This window comes from Bubalus kerabau, chromosome 3, assembly GCF_029407905.1.
Source record: "Bubalus kerabau isolate K-KA32 ecotype Philippines breed swamp buffalo chromosome 3, PCC_UOA_SB_1v2, whole genome shotgun sequence".
NCBI lineage: Eukaryota > Metazoa > Chordata > Mammalia > Artiodactyla > Bovidae > Bubalus > Bubalus kerabau.
Window position 1 is genome coordinate 42,023,220 of NC_073626.1, and position 25,237 is coordinate 42,048,456.

The 25,237-nt window shown below is 41.8% G+C and overlaps 1 protein-coding gene across 5 annotated transcripts in view; it reads right to left on the reverse strand.

Moving 5' to 3' along the window:
• Positions 1-4,307: 4,307 nt before the first annotated feature.
• The window catches only part of MAPK14 (mitogen-activated protein kinase 14), a 75,202-nt gene continuing 54,272 nt past the window's right edge, over positions 4,308-25,237 (reverse strand). For 2 of the 5 annotated variants that reach the window (XM_055571597.1, XM_055571595.1), the window contains exons 9-12: positions 15,075-15,154; positions 12,461-12,539; positions 7,630-7,803; positions 4,308-6,682 (exon numbers count right to left, since the gene is read on the reverse strand). In XM_055571597.1, the coding sequence (XP_055427572.1) occupies positions 6,615-6,682; positions 7,630-7,803; positions 12,461-12,539; positions 15,075-15,154 (401 nt within the window). In that variant the 3' untranslated portion in view covers positions 4,308-6,614. Of the gene's footprint in view, positions 6,683-7,629; positions 7,804-12,460; positions 12,540-15,074; positions 15,155-18,885; positions 18,966-25,237 lie in introns of those variants that run through there. The other 3 variants (XM_055571596.1, XM_055571593.1, XM_055571598.1) reach the window with 2 other exon arrangements.

A 25,237-nucleotide genomic window follows, 5' to 3' on the forward strand; every position in this document is an offset into this window, starting at 1 on the left:
CTTGCCTGGAGAATCCCATAGACAGAGGAGCCTGTTGGGTTAGTCTATAGGGTCAAAAAGAGTTGGACATGACTGAAGCCACTTAGCATGCACACAGAATGCAGGCTCACAGGGATGGGTAGCTTCCACCTTTACTACATCCTGCCAGGCTGGGTGTCACCAAGTTCATTAGCCTTTGTCTTACAGCTTCTGGGCTTGGGATATGCTTCAAACACCTTTCTCCATTTAAATCTTTGATTTGCCTGGACGTGATTGTGGCTAAAGGGAGGTAAGGAGGGGGTCCAGTTGTTTCAACACCATCTGTTGACACAGATGACTGAATAATAAGCATCTGTTTTTATAAATGTTACATACATTTACAGATTCAGGAAAATTTTCTAGCAGTTACATCAACCTGCCAACAGCTATCATTTCCAGGTAGTGGGACAATAGATGTTCCATAGCTACATTCAAAACTTTTCAGCAATAAACATGTTTTATCTGTGTCATGAAAGAGCAATAACAATACGTTGTTAGAAAAAGTACCCTAGCAGGTGCCTTGACACTAGTTAAGCTTGGTGCAAGTTACAGGAACACGGTAGAGTGGGTACCTGACTCCCATGCAGGCCTGGGAGAGGCTGGGTGGAGCAGGGAGCAGGGTTGGGCCTGCGGGGGGAGGACAGCCTCCAGATGGAGACACTCCCTACCACAGGCACCTTGTCAGCAGCTATTATCAGAGAGTCACCACCTCGGTCACTGGGCAGAGCCATGAGTGTGCAATGGGTCACGTCTGAGCAATGGCGGCATGGGAATGGGCTTTCGTGCCGGGGTACAATGACGTCACACCTCAAACCGGAAACAGACGGCCATGTGGTCGGCAGCCCTGCTAGTGGAACCGGCTGATCAGGTCAAGGTAACACCTGGGGAGGACACACAGGCCCAGGACTCCCACAGGAAAATCCCACTCCCTGTCTGCTGAGTACCAGGAAGGTGTAACCAAAGGTTGCATCTGGCCCAGAAATGGCCACAAGCAACAGACACTCAGGGGTTCTGTTCTGCAATGCCAGGGAAGCAAGCGGTACAGTCATGGTTTATGACTCTTACACTCCATTAGAACCTCAACTCCAAGAGCAATCTTTTATTTTTTCCCATGTTCTCAGTGCCTGATATGTGGAACTTACCCAAAAGCTGTTTGTGGAATGGCTGAATGAGGGTGCAAGATACCCTAAGGACTTCCAATTCCCCTACTTTGCTCCTGTTATTTTTGCTTTAAAGTGGCAGATGGATGGGAAAACAAATTATCTAGATCATGGACAACAGCCATCTTCAATAACAGTTATCTTCAATAACCTTTGGATTATTGTTCCAGTTCATTAAGTTGCTCTGCATCCAACATGAATGACAAGCAAATGACGCCAAGAGAATCAGAAACTAATTCTAATACTTGTCTCTTAAACTGGGAACTTCCATACAGCACAGTTTCTTAGTGCAGATAGTCTGTATATATTTGGTTTTCTTCTTTAGATGGTCTTTGCTTCTGTGGACTGGCAGTTTTAAAAACAGGAAACAGAGGACAAGATGATTTTCAAGTGATTAAAAAATGACAGTCATTCACTGACTCAGTCAATAAAGATGAGATGCCTACTGTATGCCAGGTACCATGTGAAGTGATGGGGACACTAGTGTGTATGAGTCTGTGCCCTCAAGGACATACAGCCCTAAGCTAACATTTATTGAGCACTTACTGTATGCTAAAGGTTTTACATACTTTAACTCATTTGATCCTCACAATGACCCTGTGAGTAAGTTGAGAGAGAAAAATAATTTTCCCAGATTTGTACCACAAGGAGAGGCTGGGATTTGAACCCAGGCAGACTGATTCCAGAGCCCGTGTCCTTAAGCTTCGTGTTTTTTTCTCTTGAGCAGGTGATACAGACACCAGACAATGGCAAAGCAATGTGATCAGTGCCACCCCTGATCAAGGCAGATGAGTACCAAAAAGCATACAGAAGGCACGCCTAGTCATAGCTTGGGGATGCTCAGGGAAGGTTTACAGAGGGAGTGACAGGGAAGTTAGCCCAGAGGAGTGGGGAAGGAGAAGGCAGGGGGTCCTAGGCAAAGGGACTATCACCTACAAAGACCAGGTGACAGAGAAAGCACTGTGCCTTTAGAGCAATGCCACGGGGGCAGGGTGTGGGGGGGGAGTGGCATGAAGCTGTGGCGAGAAGCACTGAAGAGGGGAACAAAGTGGCCGCTGTAGCCCTTCACTGGCCTGCCGCTCTCCAGAGGGCGGAGGTGCCTGTCTATCCCAGATGATAAGGAAGCAGGGGAGGGGACTGGGACCTGGGCCAGGTCCAGTATGGGCTGCATGAGATAAACCAACAAGTGCCCATCCTACCCATTCTAGTCTTTTATTCGTCTCTAATTGATCATATTGTAAGCATATGACAAACAGTAAACATAATGCAGATTAATTGCAATAATTACAAATTTTGCCAATAGTGGATTTGATGAACTTGACAAATAACACTAGAAAACTACTCAAATCTCAAGCAAAGCCACTGGAAACTGTGGGATCTGGCAGACTCAGAGGGTAACAGTAAAGGGAGAGGTGATAAGGTGATCACCAAGGTGACCACTTATAAAAAAGAACAATGTGAATATCAAGAGATTGAGGTCCATAGGAAAACTGAGGAAGATCTCAATTTTTTGTTTTTTTTTGGCCTTGTTGAGCAGAATGAAGGATCTTAGTTCCCTTTCCAGCAATTGAACTTGTGCCCCCTACAGTGGGGGCGTGGAGTCTTAACCTCTGGACTGCCAGGGAACTCACAGATCTCATGTATTTTGGAAAAAATTCCCTCTATGATTATGCTGCAAAAATGAGATGGGAAGAATATTGTAAGATGCTAAACATGGTTTTACTCAAAAAAATAATCATGTAACTCTTGAATATTTTTGAAATTACAAGCTTTTATAATTCTGTTCAGTTTTCATGATGAAAGTCCCCATTAGACTTCCTCTCCCCACCCCCCACCCCCTCACCAATCCTCAATATACAATGAAAACTCTGGTCCCCATTTTAAGTGGATTCACTTTTAGGTGAGATTTTTCTGGTGCCAGCCGTCTCCCTGAGCTAAGCAGGCCCTCTGCTCTCAGCAGCCTAGGAGGAAGGCTGCGTCACAGCACTGATTTTGTATGGAAAGGCAAAATATTTCTACAACGGTCTGCTCTTTATAGGGACTGATGTATCACATGTGAAAACGGAGGGGGGTAAGAATGAGGACAAGAGCTTGTGCCTGCTTTGCCTTCTATCCCTGTCATTCCCAGCTGCCAGTCAAGGACCAACACAGCACAGGACAAAACCCCTGGCTGCACTTTTCACATCCTCACTGGCTGGGCCTCACGACCCACCCTGGGACCCCCGTCAGCATTCCTGGGCAACTGAGAAAGGAAGCACCACAATACAGGCCCTGAGAACAGCTGTGAGACCTCGTGACTCTTTCATCTTGTGATGCAATCCAGTAGTTTTGAAGAATATGGTCAAGGGCCATGCAACAGAAGACGCATCAAATACATTTGCTCAAAAGTCTATGAACAGTGTACACATCCAAACTTCTCCCTACAATTTTAAATAAAAGCATTGGTCTGTACAGACAGTCTGAGAACGTCAGAGCTGAAAAGAACTCATACTTAAACAAACTTCATGTTTCAGATGAGGAAATTTAAATGCTAGGCCGGGGTCAGCAAACTCCCATGAAGAGTCAGCGAGTGAACAGTTTAGACTGTAGGCCATATGGTCTGTCACAACTCTTCAACTCTGTGGTAGCACAAAAGCAGTCGCAGACAACACATAAACAGATGTGGTTGTGTTCTGACACAGCTTTATTTATGGACACTGGAATTTGAGTTTTACATTATTTTTTACATGCTACAAAAATATTGTTCTTTTGACTTCAACCATTTAAAACTGTAAAAAGCCCACTTTTAGGGGGCTACACAACAGGTGGTAGGTAGATGGGATTTGGTCCCTGGGCCCCAGTATGCTGACCTCTTCTGTCCTAGGCCGCTCTGACAGCCAAGTGTAGACTGTAGTGTGATATCTTGTTTATTTGTCCTTTGCTTTTCCCACCCACATTGAAGAGTCTGATCTGCTTCACCATAAACTGCACAAGGAGCTCTATCAACGTCTTCTACATTTTAGAGGAGTCACATTAAGATCTGTCAGAAACATATGCCAGGCGGCGGCTGAAAGACCACTGATATAATGCTATATTGTGCACTGAACAAAAACAATCAAGAGGAAAATACAATAAATTTGAGCAACTCACTAAATTTGAAAAATAGGCTTTATTTTAACCAGTGGTATTGTATGACATCCTATATGGCATAACTGATTACAGCCAAGTTCATGAATACAAATAAGACAGCATTTTCCTTCATTCTCTCTTTTGTTTCCTGTTCAGAGAAATCAGGAGATGGGAGCACTGCGCTCAGAAACCAAGGAGCTCTTCTTCCACAGGCTCCTCCAGCTGAGTCCGGGCTCCTGGCACATTCAGCCTCTTAACATGTATATGGTCTCATATGCAAAGACCTTTATGAAAAAAAATATTCAGAGCAGTATTTCTGTAGGAAATCACACTAGCATTTACAGCAAAACATGGCTGATAAAAGTTCACTTGCTGTGGATCATGAGGATTTGAACTGCATATAAAGGAGATGAGGACTTTGCGTTCGTTTTCCTTTAAAGAGGGGGCAGATCTTGGGTGAGGTGTGATCACCACCAGCTGCCTCCTTCCTTCCTGCGCCAGCTGACTTGCAGGTCCCACCCTGTCCCTCTGGACTGTAGGCAGTGCTGCGCCGTGACAGAGAAAGGGAAACATCTTGGCCCAAATATGAGACTCTGCCACACAGCCAACACTGGAAGTGGATCTACACTTTCTTCTTTCATAAAAGGCTTAAATATATGGGCCTTTATGATATCACAAGATGCCTGAAATTCAGAAAATTATGAAAACAACTCTTCTCCACCCCTGAGGATATTTCATCTTTATAAAGTTGAAAATACAAAATATTAAAATAATTTGCCCTTTCTCCCCATCAAAAGGAATCACATTCTCAAAGGATTCCTGCCATATAGAAAATTCTGAAACGAAAATTTATTTCTCTCCAAACCAAGACCAGGAAGTCAATGTTAAGCTGCCAAGAAGACCCTTTTCCAAAGAAGGGTGGAAAAGATACCTCATCACTTTTTAAAAAATAATCATATTTAGACAAAGAGCAAAAGGAGTTTCTGGCCTCATGAGCTTTTATTTTTCACTTTGATTTTTAGCATGTCTTAGCATTGGTTACTGGGAGTGAAGAGAATGACTTGTTTTCCAAAGTCTAAGATATTCCTGGGACAAACCCTTATCTTTCCTGGTTGACGGCTCCCCAAAAATAGTTTGTTGAAAACCAGATGGCAAGAATGGAAATGCTATACATCCATCTGTTCCATTTCTTCATAGTTTTCACATCAAAAGCACCTGGAGTTATCACTTGTGTTCAACACAAAATAGTCCTGGGGGCTGAAGAGAGGATGATGTCACCTGCCCTTAGCATCAGCCGAGGTGACACGGGTTCTGAACTACCCATAAGGTCTTCACTGGCAAACCTGCCTGGCACCAGGGCCTCCCGAAGAGAACAGGACAAGCAGCCGTGCATGCTCAAATAGCAAGACGTGCAAAACAGATCATCACTCTGCTAGGAATAAAGAGCACACAGGAGGTACACTGATAGCAGGAACCAGCTTCTGACTACTGGGGCCAGTACTTAAGAAATCTCTGCACTGAAGGTGGGGTATGCAGAGGAATGGCAATGACACCTGGGGGTGGGGCGGGGTGAGGGAGGAAGAGAGGGACGTACATACACGCATGCTCACACATGCACACACGTTGCCTCCGAAGGCGCCCTGTCTACTCCGGGTTCACACGTGGCCGCCCGACAACCTGACTACTTGCCTGGCTCAGAACTTCATCTGCTGCACTCTCTTAACCACACTTTCTCCTCTCCTTTTAAGGCACAAACATATTTAATGGTTTCAGGTATACCTGCTGAGTTCCAAGAACCACACTAAGCAAGTTAGTCATGGCCTAGTGCACAGAAGCCAGCTGGTCCTTTTCGGCTGACACAGAATGAGGGACGGCGCCCCGTGTGAAGCAGCCAGGAGGTGTGAGCCGCCGTGGGATGTGGCCAAAGCCGACCCTCAGCATCAAGGTGGGGCCACAGGAGAGGCCAAGATGGCAAAAGCATGACCAGGGTCTGGGATGTTTAATATTTTTTTACTTTGCTTTTAAAAAACCATACAAGGTGGCAGCTCTTGCCTGCCTCGTGGCCTCTCATGAACAAGAGCAAGCAGAGGCCGCCACGGAGCATCTGTCACTCCACGTAGAGTCACTGTGATAGTTTGCTCATCATGTTTTACCCTCCCACAAAGTCAGACACACACACACACGCACGCGCACACATACACATACACACCCCTTCCACCATGGAGGAAATCTTTGCAACAAGAGGCACTTGAATGATATTTTGAGAGTTCTCATGAAAAGGCCTTCCCCTCACAGTGAAGTGGGATCAACAGAATAGAAACCAGACACTCAAGACTCCATCTCTTCTTGGTCAAGCGGTGGCGGCACAAAGCTGATGACTTCATCATAGGTCAGGCCTAGGAATCAGGAAGGAAAAGTAGGATGTGAGAGTTCAGACATTCACTTTGCTGGGAAGCCACCCTAACGTCTAAGCTCAAGTCCCTTCCCTCCCTGTCCAGGCTACTGATTCAACGGGCCTCATTGCTTGTGTGTGAACGTGTGACCAAAAGTTCAAGGATGCATATAGAAGAACAATTTTTGGGGTCATCCAGTGCCTCCTCTTTAAAAGCTCTCTGGAGAAGATGCTTAAGAGTAGCAAACCAATTATTTGGGAAATGTAAAAAGTTGTTCAGTTGTGTCTGACTCTGCGACCCCATGGACTATACAGAATACTGGAATGGGTAGCCTTTCCCTTCTTCAGGGGATGTTCCCAACCCAGGGATTGAACCCGTATCTCCCGCACTGCAGGTGGATCCTTTACCAGCTGAGCCACAAGGGGAGTCCCCCATATGCTACAGCAACAGATAATCCTGGCTTTGGGATTTAACTCAAGTTCTGGATTTGTGTTTTATGAAAAGAAGATGAGACTGGGTCTAGGAGACCTGGGTTCCATTTCTGGCTGTATCCTTAACTAGGTCTAAGCTAAGAGATAAGATATAAATGCTCTTCATTGTTTGTTAAGTTCTATTGTTTGTAAAGCTGTAAAAATTCCCTATTCCCTACTTAGCTCAAAGAGATAGTATAAATGCAGAAATTCTGAGAACCTCAAAGCTCTATGCAGATGTGAGGGGCTGTGCACAAAATCAGACCAGACAGAAGCACCTCAAAGGTCCAGAGGGGCATCATCTACAACAGAGGAACATACCCATTCCACGGAAGAGACCCTCACTGCAAGTTTTAACGAGCTGGATACAACCAGAAAAAACTCCCCCCACCTTCACAGCCTTTGGTTAGTGGCTCACCTAAGAAAGATTCTTAAATCTAGGTTCTCAAAAAGGCAGATGTTCACCCTGCTATGACTTACTTTTCCATTCATCTATAAGGAGGTCCCTGCTTTCAAAAGACTGATCGTAAGGATCAGCCACCGGTTCGTCGTCAGGATCGTGGTACTGGGCGAAGTAGGCATGTGCAAGGGCTTGTGCTGCTGTAATTCTCTTATCTGAGTCCAATACAAGCATCTTCTCCAGCAGGTCAACAGCTGTCAGTACCACGGATGGGAAGGAAAAAAGAAGAGTTTTTAACACGTTACCAAAAATTTATGCCTTATTAAGCAAACACAGAGTTTCGATCCTTCATACCCAAACATTCTCCAAAGTATCTGCTCTGAGATGTATTATTTATATTTTACCTACTTTATATCTTTATCTGTATATACATACATTTTTTGCTGAATCATTTTAAAATAAAATTACAGACATGCAATTTTACCTATAAATGTTTCACCATAAAGATGGCATCCTATACAATCATAAAACTGTTATTACATCTGACAAATATATAATCCCCAAACATCATCTAAAATCCAGGTCATGTTAAGCTTTCTTCAATTATCTTAAAGGTGTTTTTTATATCTAGTAACTTGTTCAAAGTGAAAGTGAAGTCGCTCAGTTGTGTCCGACTCTTCGTGACCCCATGGACTGCAGCCTACCAGGCTCCTCCGTCCATGGGATTCTCCAGGCAAGAGTACTGGAGTGGGGTGCCATTGCCTTCAGGATCCAATTAAGGACCATGCATTGCATTTTGTTGAATTTCCTTAGTCTCTTCTATTTGTAGAATAATCGCCCCCCGCCTCTAACCCCCATTTTTCCTAACTTTGACCTGAAAAGACTCCCCCACAAAACTGTCTTGTGCTATCATGTATCTGTACCCTTGTTTTCCTCTATCCCCTGTATTTTCTGAAAACCCTGGTAAATCTAAAATTTGGTAAGAATTGGGTTAAACATGTTTGGCAAGAATATTTCATAGGTGATGCTGTGTACTTAATGGTACCTTAAGGCCATCTGTCCCATTAATAATGATGCTAAATTTGATCACTGGGTTAAGCTGTTTCTTTTTTGCCTTAAGCAAGTACCCTGTCAGCACTAGGTGAGTATCAGTTTCTTTCACTTATAGCTTTCAGCATCCACTGATTTTCCTTCCCAGCAACTATTTCATTAGCTGGGGGTCACAGAATCGTGGTTTTTTTTTTTTTTTCCCATCTAATTCCTATAAATGATGATGTTTTGAGTTTCAGAATGGTAGCACATGGGAGGACAAATAATAAAGACCACAGTTATCACTGTTGTGAAGCAAAGGCATTTGTGGCTTTGCAAATTCTTGTTTGTTCTTTAAATGTGGGAGGGGGCAGGGATGGGTAGTCAAGGGCTGGTGGGGAGTGGGGGGGTCCTTTTCCTGAAGAGATCCACGCTGTGTACACTGGAGGCTGTAAAAGACCCCCATCCTTCAGGCTCAATTCCAGAGTTGAATTTCTTCTAAAAGAGAAATGTGGATTTCAAAGGAATACAGTAACAAAGTGAATATTTATGTGTCAAGTTCATAAGCTTACACCTTAAAGCACTCAGAAAATTGCCTAGACATATATTCTCTTCTTAGAAACAATAACCTCATCAGGTGCTGTCTGGATCATATGATGAGCCTTTGCCACCCCAGGGTAAAATGACCAACACCTTGATAAATAAGATCAGGGTTAAGAAAAAGATTCCTCTAAGACCTTGACAGATACAAATACATACGCAAACAGCAACTTAAGTTTTACTTCATGTTTTGAGAATAATGGTGACACATGAAGTCAGAGACTGACAAAAGAGGGCTGTCAGTATTTACACTGTTGGTGTATTCCTGCTGGGTTAACATGCTGGGCACGAGTTCCTGGTCAGGTTACACCATGTTCTGCCTGTAAGAAGAGACTCTTTCTACGACGCCAGCATTTGGCAGTGGACTGACAGGTCTGTGTAAACACTGAGAACTGCAGTGCTGGGAAGCAGGTGGCCCAAAGCCTCCTTTTGCAGTCTACAGTGCTAAGTGGTATCCAGCTTTTTTGAAGGATTAAATGTCACGATTCCAGAGAAGGGGGATGCTTATCAGGATGGAAGTGACCCCAATAAGCTGCTGGGACACACATATCCCCCCTTCCCTGGAAGAATGAATGAACAAATAAATCGCTTTGAGCCAACCATCAGGAAATCACAGTGAGCATTGCCATGCCTAAAACATGAGCTGAGATGATGAAAAAATTCATAACAGAATGACAGACAAGGAAGCTACCAGCTTACAACATAATTTCCTAATATCCTACAGTACTTAATGACTCAAAGAGAGCTTCTCACAGACCCTTGAACTAGATAATACAGTATAAATAAATCATACAAAGGCAGTGAGAGTAAACCAGGGCAGATACAGACCCAAACCAACCCTGGCAGAATTCTGTATACCCCTGATGAGTCTGTGGATTTATTCTTAGACATGAGAGTGATCCAGCTGAGCCCTGACACATTCTCCATCTCCAAGGCCGACAAGCTCAACACTTCCGAGCATGAGCATCTCTGCTATTGTAAGAATTATCATAGGAACACTAAACCGCTCTTCAGCAATCACTGTGGGTAAAGTACTTAGAAAGGTAAAGCCACTTAGCCTTCACTCCAACTTCTGAAGAGGCTGTCGTCAGCTCTCAGAAGGATGAAACTAAACCCGAAACACAGCTGCTGGGACCCTTAAGCAGAGGAATGACCGAAACTGAGATTTAAAAACATACTACTGACATACAACTTCAGAAAAATAAGAAGGTTGATTGTTGTATTATCACAGCATTGCTCCACTCTCGTCATAGGGAGGGCCATGTCTGATTTTTCTGTTGCTGTTGTTCAGTCCCTAAGCTGTGTCCGACCGTGACGGTGGCAGGGCAGACTCCTCTGTCCTCCACTATCTCCTGGAGTTTGCTCAAGTTCATGTCCATTGAGTTGGTGATGCTATCTAGCCTTCTCATCCTCTGCTGCCCCCTTCTCCTTTGGCCTTCAACCTTTCCCAGCATCAGGGGCTTTTCTAATGAGATGGTTCTTTGCATCAGGTGGCCAGAATATTGGAGCTCCAGCATCAGTCCTTCCAATGAATATTCAGGACTGATTTCATTTAGGATGGACTGGCTAGATCTCCTTGCAGTCCAAGGGACTCTCAAGATCTTCTTCAACACCACAGTTCAAAAGCATCAATTCTTTGGCACTCAGCTTTCTTTATAGTCCAACTCTCACATCTGAACTTGACTACTGGAAAAACCACAGCTTTGACTAGATGGAACTTTGTTGGCAAAGTGACGTCTCTGCTTTTTAATACAGTGTCTAGGTTTGTCACAGCTGTCCTTCTAAGGAGTAAGCAACTTTTAGTTTCACGGCTGCAGCCACCGTCCACAGTGATTTTGGAGCCCAGGAAAATAAAACCTGCCACCGTTTCCACTCCTATCTGCCAGGAAGTGATGGGACAGGATGCCATGATCTTAGTTTTTTGAATGTTGAGTTTCAAGCCAGCTTTTTCACCCTATTCTTTCACCCTCATCAAGAGGGTCTTTAGTTCCTCTTCACTTTCTGCCATTAGAGTGGCAACATCTGCATATCTGAGGTTGTTAATTATTTCTCTGGGCAATCTTTGAATTCCAGCTTATTTTTCATCCAGCCTGGCATTCTGCATGATGTACTCTGCATGTAAGTTAAATAAGCAGGGTGACAATATACAGCCTTGTCATACCCCCTAACTTTGAACCAGTCATTTGTTCCATATCTGGTTCTAGCTGTTGCTTCTTGACTTGCATACAGGTTTCTCAGGAGACAGGTACAGTGGTCTGATATTCCCATCTCTTTAAGAATTTTCCATGGTTTGTTGAGATCCACACAGTCAAAAAGGCTTTAGCAGTCAATGAAGTAGAAAGTACATGTTTTTCTGGAATCCTCTTGCTTTCTCCAGGATCTAATGAATGTTGGCAATTTAATCTCCGGTTCCTCTGTATTTTCTGAACCCAGCTTGTCCATCTAGAATTCTTAGTTCACGTAGTGCTGAAGCCTAGCTTGAGTGATTTTGACCATGACCTTGCTAGCATATGGAATGAGCTCAACCGTACAGTAGTTTGCATGTTCTTTGGCGTTGCCTTTCTTTGGATAGCACTGTCCCCCATCTTTTCCTAGAGTCAGGGGATTAGGACCTCAGGCAATGCCACTTTTGGGGACCAAAAGAAGTACACACCAGCCCCCAGTTTTAAGGAACAAAGCAGCTCCTTTTCAGCCAAGGCAGCACACAACTGTCACGTCCCTTCGCCAAAGACCCTGGAAATGGTGGTGATAGGAAGGAAGATGGAGCCATTCTTCAAAGCTTCATGGAGAAGAGAGAATGGCTAGGTGTCTGAAGGCAAAAGAGGACGGGGAAGGGAAGAGGACGCGAGGGCGACAGGCTCGGCAGCACTGGGGAGCCGCAGGCAGGGTGTGCCACACTGCAGGGCGCCCACGTGGGGCGCCAACCACCCTCTGTGCTTCAGCTGTTTCCAGCCTCAGCACAGACTCCGCCAACAACGGCAGTGGTGACTGGGTCACAGGCTTCCCTCTGCTTCTCTTCCGTGTTCCTAGGTCTCTTCTCCCAGCGTTCCCATTGCTTTCTCTCCTTTCTTCACTGTTCCCACTTACTTCCCCCATCAAATTCTGTGATCATATATTTATACGCATGTCATGAGATAAACAGTCTGACAACACAAACATGGATAACACAGCACTATTTATCACCTTCCGAGATTTCATTAACAGTATTATATTAGTCCAGAGGATCCCTAACTATGTCATGGCCAATTCAATATCCACAAGACGAGGATACAGTCAACTTACCCAAGGGATTGGCACCAATAAATACATTTGCAAAGTTCATCTTCGGCATCTGGGTCAAAGACTGAATGTAGTTTCTTGCCTGTAAAACAAAGGGTTTTCAAAATGGCTTTGTTCAATATTTTTACTGCTCTCAAAGATTCCTGGTCCTGTCATGAGTAAGTGTTAACTGACAAAGTCTGCTAGCGTCAATGTTTATGAATGTTGTTGATATTCATCACAGACTTCTCTCTCACTGCCATCCTAACTTTCTTATTTACCATCATCATCTTTATTTATTCCTGCTATCTCCCAGTTAAAATTTCAAGTGAACTAAAGTACTAACCAGCTAAGTTCCCTTTCATTAGCATTCTGGTCACATGATCAGAAGTTTAAAATTATGAGGCCAAGATATCTAAGAAGGAGCCCTTCCTGAGACAGTCTTCCTAAAAAAGCTGAAGTTGGCATAGGGTTTAGTATTCCCAAAGAAAGTCTAAGATCAACCATCTTTTGATGAGCTGATCTCAGCAGGGACTCTCAGTATATTAAAAGGATGTCAGTATTAAACCTTGTCAACAAAATATTTTTGGTAACAAGGAAATAAACATAAGCTTTATATTATGCTAAGAGGTTCAAACACATTTTAAAAAAATATTAAACCAACTTAATAAGAGTAATAAAGAATAGTGGATTATAAGTTACACAGCTTAGGCAGAAATCTTTCCCCTACCACTTATGAGATACATCTTCTTGGGCAAGTCTTAACTAGCATATCAATGACCTCATCTGTAAAATATTAGTATTATTATTAGATATCAGTATTTGGCTTGCCTATATCATATGGTTATCCTGATACTCAAGCAAGATAAAACTAGTGGGAGAGCTTCCAAGTAAAATTTTGACACAAAAGAACATTTATATACAAATTCAGATTTTATAATGTTTGGTTCTTGGGGTGGGACAGACCTGAATTACTTACTCTCTTTTAAGTCTTGAGTTCTTCATCTATGAAGTGGGATTAACAACAGTGTCAACCCCAAAGGGCTGAAGGGAGGACTTGCAATAACAAACCAACACCCTCCTTAGCACTGTCCTTGGATTCAGAGGCAGAGCTCAAATAAACATCAGCTGCTATCACTGTTGCCTTTAGAAAGGAAAGCCTGCTCTCATTTTCTAAGGATGCTTCAACTTGATAATTTCTGGCCTTTATTCTAAGAACTCAAGGTACTAAAATACGTTCAAGGACTGATAGCTCTTAATAAAGGCAAAAATAAAAACTGGTCTTGAGAATAATCATATAAATACAAATGGTTCATAAATGTGTGCTTCACGTATTAGCTATTAAATCTATGACCTTCCCTGTTTCATAGAAAAAAAAAAATCTCATAATCAGTCTGAATAGCTGAGATAAAACTTCTTTAAATCTAAACTACCTCCTTGAAATTCCTGTTTTTAATACAGCTCAACAGTAAAGGTATATATATATATTTATGTATGTATGTATACACACACACATAACAAGGTTAGAAAAAGTTCTAGCTGCTAGGGCAACTTCATCTTTTAAAATTTTTAAAAATTTACATATATATATATAAATTAGATCTCTAATACTAATATATATTAGTTTCAGGTCTGTAACAGTGATTCAAACTTCTTATAAATTATATTCCATATAGAGTTATGCTGTATTTCCTATCCTTGTAGCTTTCTTTTACACATAGTAGTTTGTTCCTCTTAATAACTTCACCTTCTTAAACACCGTGTGCAGAGCAAACAGGAGAGGCCCTCTTTGAGAAGCAGCTGAGAATCTTCTCGATTTGAAAAGAAAGCTCTAGGAATTGAACTACTGACAAGCCTGTTATCCCTTCCTACTTGAGCATGCAGATAAAAGAAGGGAAAACAGAGGTGAGAGAGACCACGTCATACAGAGAACAGTCTTACCTCTAATAAGATAAATGAAAAAAAAAAAAAAAAAAAAAAAAGATAAATGAAAAGACTACCTGAATAAAGCCATGTGGCTAACCTGATTCCCAAAAAGATTAAGGACATCTTAAAAAGAAGTGCCCCAATCACCTCTGATGGTAAAAGGAGACTTAGATTAAATAGCCAAGCACTGGTAAAAACAAAAAAAAGGCACCTAACCCTAAGTGTTCATAGTTTTCTACATTATTTGCATATTTTATCTTAAATATAGAACTTTTCAGCATTAGATATTTTAGAGGTGTTTTTAAATAAAGGCTCTTCTTTTGGTCATTAAGAAAATGGATAAATAGGAAAACATGCTAAAGGCCTTCAGTTAATACACCTTCAATTAAACATTATTCAGTGGTAGCATACCCTGACTGTAGGCATAGGACCCTAGGAAAACACAAACCTCCTCTTCAGCACTAAATTCATAAATAACATCATTTTCTATGTACAAGTCTATACATTATATTCTCCATTCACAGGACTGGGTGACATTTTAATCCCAAAAATCAAGTGTTGTAATAGCAGGTAGGCAGTCTTTGCCTTAGTCGCCCTAGAGGCGCATGCAAACATTCAGTGACGTTACAATCTGTGTTGGTTATACAGTGGCAATAAAATGCGAATGTGGCCTTCTGAATTAGATACTCCTGCACAGTCAATTTGTTCTCACCTCATGGCTTGGCATCCTGTTAATGAGATAAGCAGGGGGAGTCCCCGTCAGACGCATAATCTGCTGAAGCTGGTTAATATCTTAAGATGCCTAGTCAAGGGCATTGTTAAGCATACAGTGCAAAAAATAACTTTCAACTCAAAAAGTTTTAGAAAAGGCCAAAAAGCCACCCCCAAACAAAAAATCTACTCCCACCCACCCCACCCACCCCAGGTCAGGGCCCAGGGCTGCACGTGAAAGCATGCATCTGTGAATGGCATGAGAGTTAGTAGCCATGGAGCCAGTGATGGGCCAAGTGGAGAAGAAAAACTTTTTTTTGGTTTTAGCATGATCTTTAACATTAAATATTTACGCTCCCTGGAAAGAGACTGCCCCTTGATCCGGGATGCCAGCCAGAGAACTGTTTCCGAGTACTGATGGCCACAACCTGTTTGCTTGTGGGATAAATGAAGAGGATTCAGAACATTTTGATTCAACTTCAGACAAAATAAAATGTCCAATGTAACCATTTCAGGTACAGGTTAAATTTCTGTGGCACAGGTTCTGGTGATTCTCTAAAATACCACCCCTCCTAATGTAAGACCAAGGTGGTATGTGTGTTGACACGCAAGGCCAAGCTTCAAGGACAGCAGTTAGTGATACATTTAAAATACATGCCACAAACACACAGTGGTAAGTGAAGGGGAAGTGGGGGAAAATGAGAAGCTAACAGCAGAGACAAAACAGAAGTCACAGCTGCTGCCGTATTACAGCATGCCACAGTGATTTCTCCCACAAGTCCCTTTAACAGGTGAACAGACTGACTTCGCTTAAAAAACATCCGGGAGGAAGCTGGCAAAACACTGAGTATCTGATCTGACAAAGGCAGAACTCTGAGGTTTTCCAAATGTATGCAGATGTAGATACATTGCACTCTAACCTTCTCTCTTTTAGCTGGTCCATCAATTTTAACACAACCACAAGAACTGTTTATCATGTGTTGCTGTTAAAGCAGAGTGGTGGGATTTTTAAAATCCTCAGCACAATAAAAACCTTTTCATATTCCCTTTCTTGGTATTTATTAATTCCCTCCTTCTCTTGTAGCACCATTTTCAGTAAGTACTGTAATCAAATAATTGCACTTCTTTGTGGCTTCTCTCAATGATCTTTCCAGTTGAGCTCATCCTCAGAACTTAAATTCCTTAGTGGTCAGATTACTACAAACACATGTTTAAAGCTGGCTGTTAGGAAAGAGCTGGAGCCACGGCTCCACCCTGCCTCTCACGCTCCTTGGCCCAAAGACAGGCCAGCAAATCCAAAAGACGGTGTGAAGTTCTTCTAACATTCTCAATAAATTCAGGTTTACCTCTAAACAAATTACATAACAAACAGTACTCTGCATGCTAAGAGAAAGAAACAAAAGGGGGTCACTAACTAAACCAGCAACAGTAGTATCAGCTGGGTTTTAAAATGTTAAAATCCTGCCACCTTTCTCTTTTCTATGAACAATAACTTGGTCTGTACATTTCCATGGTTTTTTTTTTTTTTTTTTTTTTGGTCTCCTTTAGTCAAATAGGTTATTATATCCCATTTTTGTCAGGAGTTCAGGAATAAAATATTTTCAGCAAAAATTTTGAAAGTGAGTCAGTGAAAGGGCTTTTGTCTTCTTCATATGATTTATTTTTTATTTTTGTCCTTTCACTGATTACTTTAGGTATTGGGTCATCAGCCAAAAAAATACTCTCTGGACATCCATCATGACTCATTTACCCCCTTTCTCACGGCACATGCTAACTTGTTCTCCGTCAGTCCAACTATGACTGTACTCTCTTCCTCAGAATGTCCTAGTATTTACTGACTGAATTCCATCAATCAATAATAATGGCATCACTTCACTACTTTTCAGGAGTAAGGAATATACCTATTGGCTTTCTCTGTTTACTACATTCCATCACTAATACGTTTTTCATGTTGAAAAGCTTTAAACAATTTTACTCACTTGGCTTTGCTATTTAGACATCATGTTTCACACATCATGTGCTTCTACAATAAACTGGTACTTGAGCACTATTACTAACATAAAATTAATCTTGTCTACTCTTCTCAATGTTTAAATTACTTTTTATGTACTCACTGTAACTACATAGGAGGAAAAAAAAACACATTTTCTTATTCCTATACTCAATGCCATGTTATTTAACTTCTGTATTATGCTCAACTCTATGCGAGAGATGTTGAAATGTATGATGCGCCCTATTTCACATAAAGACATTTCATTATTAGGGCAGGCACTTAAAAAAAAAATGGATTACAACAGGTAAATACTATCATTTTATACCCACCCTTTTTCTTCTACCAGCACATATCTCTAGGGCAGATGGCTAAGGGCGGATGAGAAGACTGAGAAAGAGCTGCTAGTGGCCATCTCCAGACAGAGGATGCACTTGCTATCTCAGTCTCATGAGCACTATTCAGTAATAAACTGAGCTCCTCCCTAATCCCACTCTCTCTTGCCCCGTGTCCTCTCTATTAGACAATCTTTCTAAGCAAAAGCATTTAAAACAAAAAGGCACCGTCCTCTCTAAGCATTGTCTCATCTCTTCTTTGATTCACTCCAATCCAGCTCCTGCATTTCAAAAAGCAAAAAGAAAACACTTCTGGCTGACACTCTGGTAGATAACTCTGACAATGACTTTCAAAACAGTGTGCAATCGCATGAGATTAAAGTTTAGAACATGTTATCAGAACATCTGGGATGTAAACTCAGCTCTGTCAAGTGACTCAGTGCGTGACTTGGGCAAGTCCCAGTCTTCCTGTGCTTTTGCTTCCTCATCTTAAATAAGTAAATGAAACAAATGAAAAGCCTGCCTCTGGCTACCCAGCAGTCTTTCCAACAGGGCAAAGGAATCCTTCAGTTAGAAACACTGGGAGGAGAATCCAGAAGGCACAGCTGGAACTTGGCTTCACAGCTCTTTTCCCCTTTTATCCAACTGCCTGGCAGCAGACAGATGGGAAAAGGGAGAAAGACTGGGCTTTCCTAATTTCTCTCATGCCTGTAGCCCAAGAAAATGACCAAGCAAGCCCAAGTAAGCCAGAGTCACATTCCCATGGCTTCTCTCTAAATGCCTGCTTAGAAGCAGGAAGGCTTAAGCTCCAAAGATTTTTCTCAGGGTACTCAAACTTGTAATTACACAGGCAGGCTGTGGGAGAAGGATTTACAACCCTCATCCTGTGGATCCGAGGTGTTAGGGGTGGGGATGTTACCTCTGACGGTCTGGAGACTGGGTAGATACAGACCCCCGTGGAGAACACACACCTTACCCAGGATGTGCAAGTTGTCTATTCCAAGGCAATAAAAAGCAAGTAACTCCTGGGAAAGGGCAAGGGAGTGCAGGCAACGCACTTTCCACTCTTTTAGTGAGAAAGCTAGACTGACAGAGGGTAACGCTCATGCTTTGAGGATAAATACTAACCAAAAAAGTGAAAGGAGCCCTTGAGTGAAACTCTGAGAAAGATGATGTCAGGGCTGGAGAATGGAGACAACAAATTTTCCATCTCCTGGAATGAATGAGAATCTCAAATCTCACTTACTGTGATACGACTGCCCAACACAAGCTCCCATGCTCCAGTATTGTACCCAGATAGAGAGAAAACAAAACACACTCATGCATGTGAGCAGGCAGGTACACGTACACACACACCTCATCCTGGAGTCAGCACACAGAGGGCACATGTGCTTACAAACATACCCAGGTCAAAGTACAGATTGACAGAAGGGAAGTGGCAGGGGCTCCCAACAGGGCAGATAATTACAATCAAGACATCAACTCACAGACTCTGAGGAGATTTTCTTCAAAAGCTCAGCCCCTGGGGTTCCAACGAGTCTTAAAATGAGCTTCAACTGATCAATATCTAATGGTGGACTATAAAGGAAAATGTTGGGACAAAATAAAAATGAAAAACAAACAAAACAAACAAAATACCCCAATAACAAAAACTTAAAACCCCAAACCAAGCCAAAAAGGTGAATTTATCTAGGTCAAGGTTTCTGCAGGACGGTCACTTCAAGTAGAACATGCTCCTCCTGTACAAATTTTCAAAAGCTACCACACACATACCCGACTTATATTTATTTTGTGCATCTGTCAACATCCTGTCAGTAGAGTTAAGCAGCTGTAGCTGGGTACTTAGCTGCCAAAGACAGCAGGTGAAAACATAAAAGCAGCACTCAGTCCATACACTCAGCCCACACCTACCTCCTTCCCTTCCACCAAAGCACCAGGAGCCAGTCAAGCAAGGAACACCAGTCAGCAAAGGGCCACAGAGAAGGAAGAAGCAGAGAGCACAGGAGTTAGGGAAATACACAAGCCTACCTGTGAGTATTCCTCTAAGGCTTGACCTAAGGAGCCTGTAATATGACAGGGACCTGCAAAGATCCCAGGGCCTAACCAGTTGAGATGTCCTCCTGAGAGCCTCTCCTGGCTGCGGCAGGCAGAGGACTGTGAGCGACAGTGGCCAGCAGAGGGCCCCACCAGCCCACCGCAGCACACGTCCTTCAGGAGGGCTGCAGCAACACGGGACACACGAGGCTTTGACCTTACACAAACGTACTGACAAACCCCACACCCCCGGAGCTCTACGCAACAGGCCGCAACACCCAATCCTTTACTGTGCAGCCAACTCTTCCACGCACACTCACTATGTACATGCGTAACTAACCAGAAGTCGGAAACTTTCCACCTATGCTGACTGCTTTTAGCCTTGCCTATAAAGCTGAAAGGAGGGGAAAAAATCTTATAAAATAACTCTCAGTATTTTTTTTAATGACAATTTAAATGTTATCCATGCCATGTCTATACTGACATTCAGAGGGAAAAGGAAGAGAGGATGACTATCTCCTGACTCTTGTCATAAAAAAAACCCGTCAGGTTTTGCAGGATTAACTCGTTCTCAACTTCGGGCCTCAGCTTAACCTTCACTTCCTCAGAGAAGCTTCCCCTACGCTACACAAGAGGCACTGCCTTCCTGGTCACCCTCCATCTCAGCACAATGCTTGGGCTCCTTACGATCTGTAACTGCTTTGTTTGCTATTGACTGTCACCTCCACTGATCTGAGAGAGGGACTCTGCCTGCTCACCACTTGTCCCCAGCGCTCAGACTACCATTTGCTACATGCTGAGCACTCAAAATATTTGAGAAGGTACAGCAGGACGGAGAGGAGGGAGAACGGAAGAAAAGACTTCTGTCTAGGATTAGACATATGAAGGCAGTACAGTGCAAAAGATAATGGCCACTGTGAGCCACAGCTGCCGGAGTTACAGGAACTGGTTACGCAATAATAACTTGCCCTATTCTTTCTTCCCCTCCAGATACGAAACTGGCTTAAATGCAAGAAAATTCTAGACAAGAGTCAGCAAATCAAGCTGTACTGGAACACAACCATGCCCATTCGTTTATGGACTGTCTATGGCTGCTTTCACCTTATGTGGCAAAACTGGGTGGTTACATCAGAAACTGTATGGTTCCCAAAGCCTGAAATATTTACTAGGTGGCCCTTTAAGTATAGAGTCCTATCCTAGACCCAAACAATTTATGTTTTATAAAAAAATAAATTAACAGCAAGTCCACTCACAGAAGGGCTTCTGTGGTGGCTCAGATGATAAAGAATCTGCCTGCAATTCAGGAGACACAGGTTTGATCCCTGGGTTGGGAAGATCCCCTGGAGGAGAGAATTGCTACCCACTCCAGTATTCTTGCCTGGAGAATTCCATGGACAGGGGAGCCCACTCACAGAAGTTACTTCTGAATTAAGAACAGTAGAGAATAACATTATAAATCATCTATACTCCAATATAAAATAAAAATTGAATTAGAAAAAAAGGAGAGAATTTTGTTCTTTGCAGAAAGCAAAAATCAATGTGTTCTGGAGGCTAAAATTTCAATACTGAGGAAAAAACTGAACTAGTCAAGTTTTATGCCCTCACTGAGGAAGACTCTGGGCTGTGGGTTTCTCAAGAGTCTTACCTTCACCCCAATACACCTGAAAAGTAAGCCACTCCTACTGGTTACAGTGGTCATGAGAGCAATGATTTGGGGGACCCCATGTCCTTTTCCACCTCAGCCAGTAAGAAACAATCTCAGGGCTGAAGAATAAAGCCCCGAATCCTCAACTTCAAGTTCACAGCCTTTGCTGATTTGGCATCAAGAGTTTTTCCTGCCTCTCCCCTCAAACTATTATTCCTTCATGCACTCAATGTTTCAACTCACACCAAATATTCCAGGCACTTTTAAGCTTCCAACTTCTTATTTATCCAAGTCATAAACAGCAATACCCTCCATTCTCCCCTCCTAGCAAACCTTTTCTCTTATTTACTTTTCAAAGTCCTGCTGAAACAAGAACTCTGTCTGCCATGAAGTCTTCTGCGTATCTTGAGCTTGAATTAATCTCTGCTCCTTCTCCATAACTTATTTATACTCTATTACAGTATCTGTTCACTCTGTCTTGTTTTATAAGCAGAGAACAGACATTCATTCAAACGACTTCTGTAACTCACATTCTGCTAAGTATGATCACTCTGGTTTGGAGGACAGGTACCATCTTATCTTTAGCACCTTCCACTGAATAGCTCAATAAATATTAACTTGAAAGGTCTTCCTGTAACAGACTTTTCAAAGCAGCTCCACCCCTCTGTCTTGCCCTCAAAAATCTAGAATGACTGTTCTCTATTGGGAAGTCTATATACAAAAAAGTCAAGAAAAGTTGCTTCATTTCATATGCAAATGCTCATCTGAAATGTTTACACTCTAAAGAGTATACAAATACAGTGCGATGAGAGCATAAGGGCTACAGATAGAGAGAGCTGGTACAGCATGACAGTCGATACTTAGGAGATTAGTAAACACACAGTGCAAAATAAAAACCTACTTAGTAGCTAAAAGCACTTGCATCAGGAAAGTCAAAGCTGCAAACTTCAGAAGAAATCACCATTGGTTCTCCATGAGCTGGCAAATCCAATGAAATACAGGTCAGTCTTCCAATAATACCAGCTACAGTAAGGCCACTATAATTTGTCCAGGCAGTTAAGGCCAGAAGGAACTTCAAGTAACTATATAAGCAGAGCAAAGCAGAACTTACCACATTATGACAATTAGTTATTTCCACAGCAAGCCATCCTTCTTACCAGGTTTAACCCCGTTTTTCCCTACTGGTAGTTAAAAATGTGTTTTAATTGTAATAATCACAATGTCAAAATTTTAATTATAAATCTCCTGATTCTTCCTTAAACAACTTAGGCCTAAGGTTACTCTTTAGGTCCTCTGTAACAAAAGTAAGAGGCAGTCAGAATGAGTAGGTAAGGAAAAAAACCTAAGGGTAATGGGTTATTTGGAAGGAAAGTAAAAGAGGGATAGATAGTCTATTCACTTCTAAATGTTCTAGGCAACTCCCAGGAGATTTCTGTAAGCCAGAGAGTTGAAGATACTGAGAAGTAAGCTAAGCCCCATTCTAGTCCATCCTGTCTGTCACCAGAAGAATTTTCACAGGTCAGTGTCCCACCTTTGCCTCATGGATTTTTTAAAAAGTGCTGCTCATAAGCGGTATCAAAATAGATAAATAAAAGGACCATTTGCAGAACCTGAGACTATGGCTGCTTAAAAGCAGCAGTTTTAAAAAAATCCATGAGGCAAAGGTGGAACACTGACCTGTGGAAATTCTCCTGGTGACAGACAAGATGGACTAGAATGGGACTTAGCCTATTTCCTTCTCTTCTCGGTCATCAAATAATCATTTTCACTGTCATACATGGAAGATTTCTAAAGGTGCTTTAGGTTTGTGGAGAAACCTGAGAATTCCAGCCTTTTCAAATGGGGGAATACAATCTCAAGTTAGAAAAGAAAAGGCAAGAAGTAACCTAGTATTTTTCTTCTTAAACATTAGGACACTTGCTTTTAGTGTTTGAAGGAAAACTGTGTTGTTTTTTTTTTAATGAGAGACTATTTGAAACCAACGTCTGAAAGAGAGCGGTAGTTGTGACAGGAAGGGGGATATACAAAAGTTTTGGCTCTACTGGCAATATTTTATCTTGTAATCTGGGCTACATAAACACAGGTATTCATTTATTATTTCTTATCTTTTTGTATGTCTGAAGTAGTTCACAAAATGTTTGAAAAAAAATCAAAAGAAGAAATAAATGAACTAGAATTAAGGAACAAATACACAGAAAATTCATTATGGAGTAGAGCAGCAAGCTGATGGCAAGAACCCCATTATCTTAGGTAATGTCTTAAGAGTGCCATTTCTATAAAAATGAAAGAAGCAAAGAAAAGTTTTACATATGAAGGAAATTCATTTGATTACCTAGAAAAGGAAAACAATAGTAAGCCAAGGCTGAGATCTCTGGAAGGGAAAACAGTATTTGACAGGTCATAGGGTCATGAAACTCTCTCTCTTCCTTAGGCTGCAGACTGTTAAGCATGAGTAATAACATTTCCTAACTGGCTTACTCTTTTCAGAACCAGTGGCTTTCGAAATAAGTTAGCACTATACCTGAAGAACACATTCTGGGTCCTCACTCTCTTCTAATATAAAGTTCTCTCAGGTGTGTCCACTCGAGATATACATATATAGTCAACTAGACCAATGAGGAAGGGCTTCACTCTTAAATATAATTAGCTTTAAGACAAAAATTAGTGTATCTTATCTCTTTAGGGAAATGCTAAGGATTATTAACAACTAGTAACAAAGGAATCTTGGGAATTCCCTCGACTCCAGTGGTTAGGACTTGTACTTTCACTGCTGGGGCCTGGGTTCAATCCCCTAGTTGGGGAACTAAGATCCTACAAGCCATGTAACCCCAAAAGAAGATTCTATCAAGAAGACTAATCACAGAGGGAAAAAAAAGAGAGAAAAAAAGTAGAATGGGAAGATGACTTGCAGAGATCTAAAACTGCATAAAATATCAAGAGTCACGTGATTAAATTTAAATGTAATCTAAATGAAATCTAATAAAATTTAAAATTCAGATCAACACTCATAAAACTATGAATAGAACTCCTTGCCATGATAAAGAGTATTTATGAAAAATGCAGAGCTAAAATTATACTCAGTGGTCAAAGACTGAAAGATAAGAACAAGACAAAGCTGCCCACTTTCACTACTGCTATTCAACCCTGTACTGGAAGTTCTCACTAGAGAAACTATATAAGAGGAAAAAAATAAAAGCATCTAAATTGGAAAAGAAGAAGTAAAACTCTCTATTTGCAGATGACATGATGTTACATGTAGAAAAACCAAAGAATCCACAAGAAAGCTACCAGAGTTCTCAGCTTTCAACTGTGCAAAGTTGCAGGGTACATGATCAACAAATAAAAATCAGTTGTGTTCTTATACACCAACAATGAACAAATCAAAAAGAAAATTAAGAAAGCAATTCCATTTAAAATAGCATCTTACAGATGTTAGGAAAATACCTAAAAATAAATTTAACTAAGGAGGTAAAATACTTGTGCACTGAAAATTATGAAACATCACTGAAAGAAATGCACCAGACAGCAACTGAGTGCACGTGTCGCCACTGTTAAGCCCGTGCTCTGCTGCCTGGGAGCCACAATGGCCAAGCCCAGGGGCAGTAACTTCTGAAGCCTGTATGCCCCAGAGCCCATGCTCTGCAATGAGAAGCCACCACAGCGGGAAGCCCCCCACACACAGAGAGTAGCCCCACCTTCAGCAACTAGAGAAAAGCCAGTGCAGCAACAAAGACCCAGCACAGTCAAAAATGATAAATAAATAAAATTCAGCCTTCTTTGTAGACATGTTTAAAGCCTATCCTCAAATTCATATAAAATTTTAAGGGAGCCCAAAGTGCCAAAAAAAAAAAAAATCTTGAAAACGGGAACAAAGTTGAAGGACTTACTTATTATAAAGCTACCATAATCAAAGCAGTGTGGTACTGCTATAAGGGTAGATATTCAGACCAATGGAATAGAACTGATCTTTGACAAAAGTGCCAAACCTATTCGATGGAAAAAAAAAAAAAATCTTCAAAAAATGGTCCTGGGACAACTGAATGTCCATATGCAAAAGTATAAAGCTGGACCCCAACCTCATATCACATACAAAAATTAATTCAGAATGAATTAGAAACCTAAGTATAGGAGATATACACATAAAATTCTTAGTAGAAAAT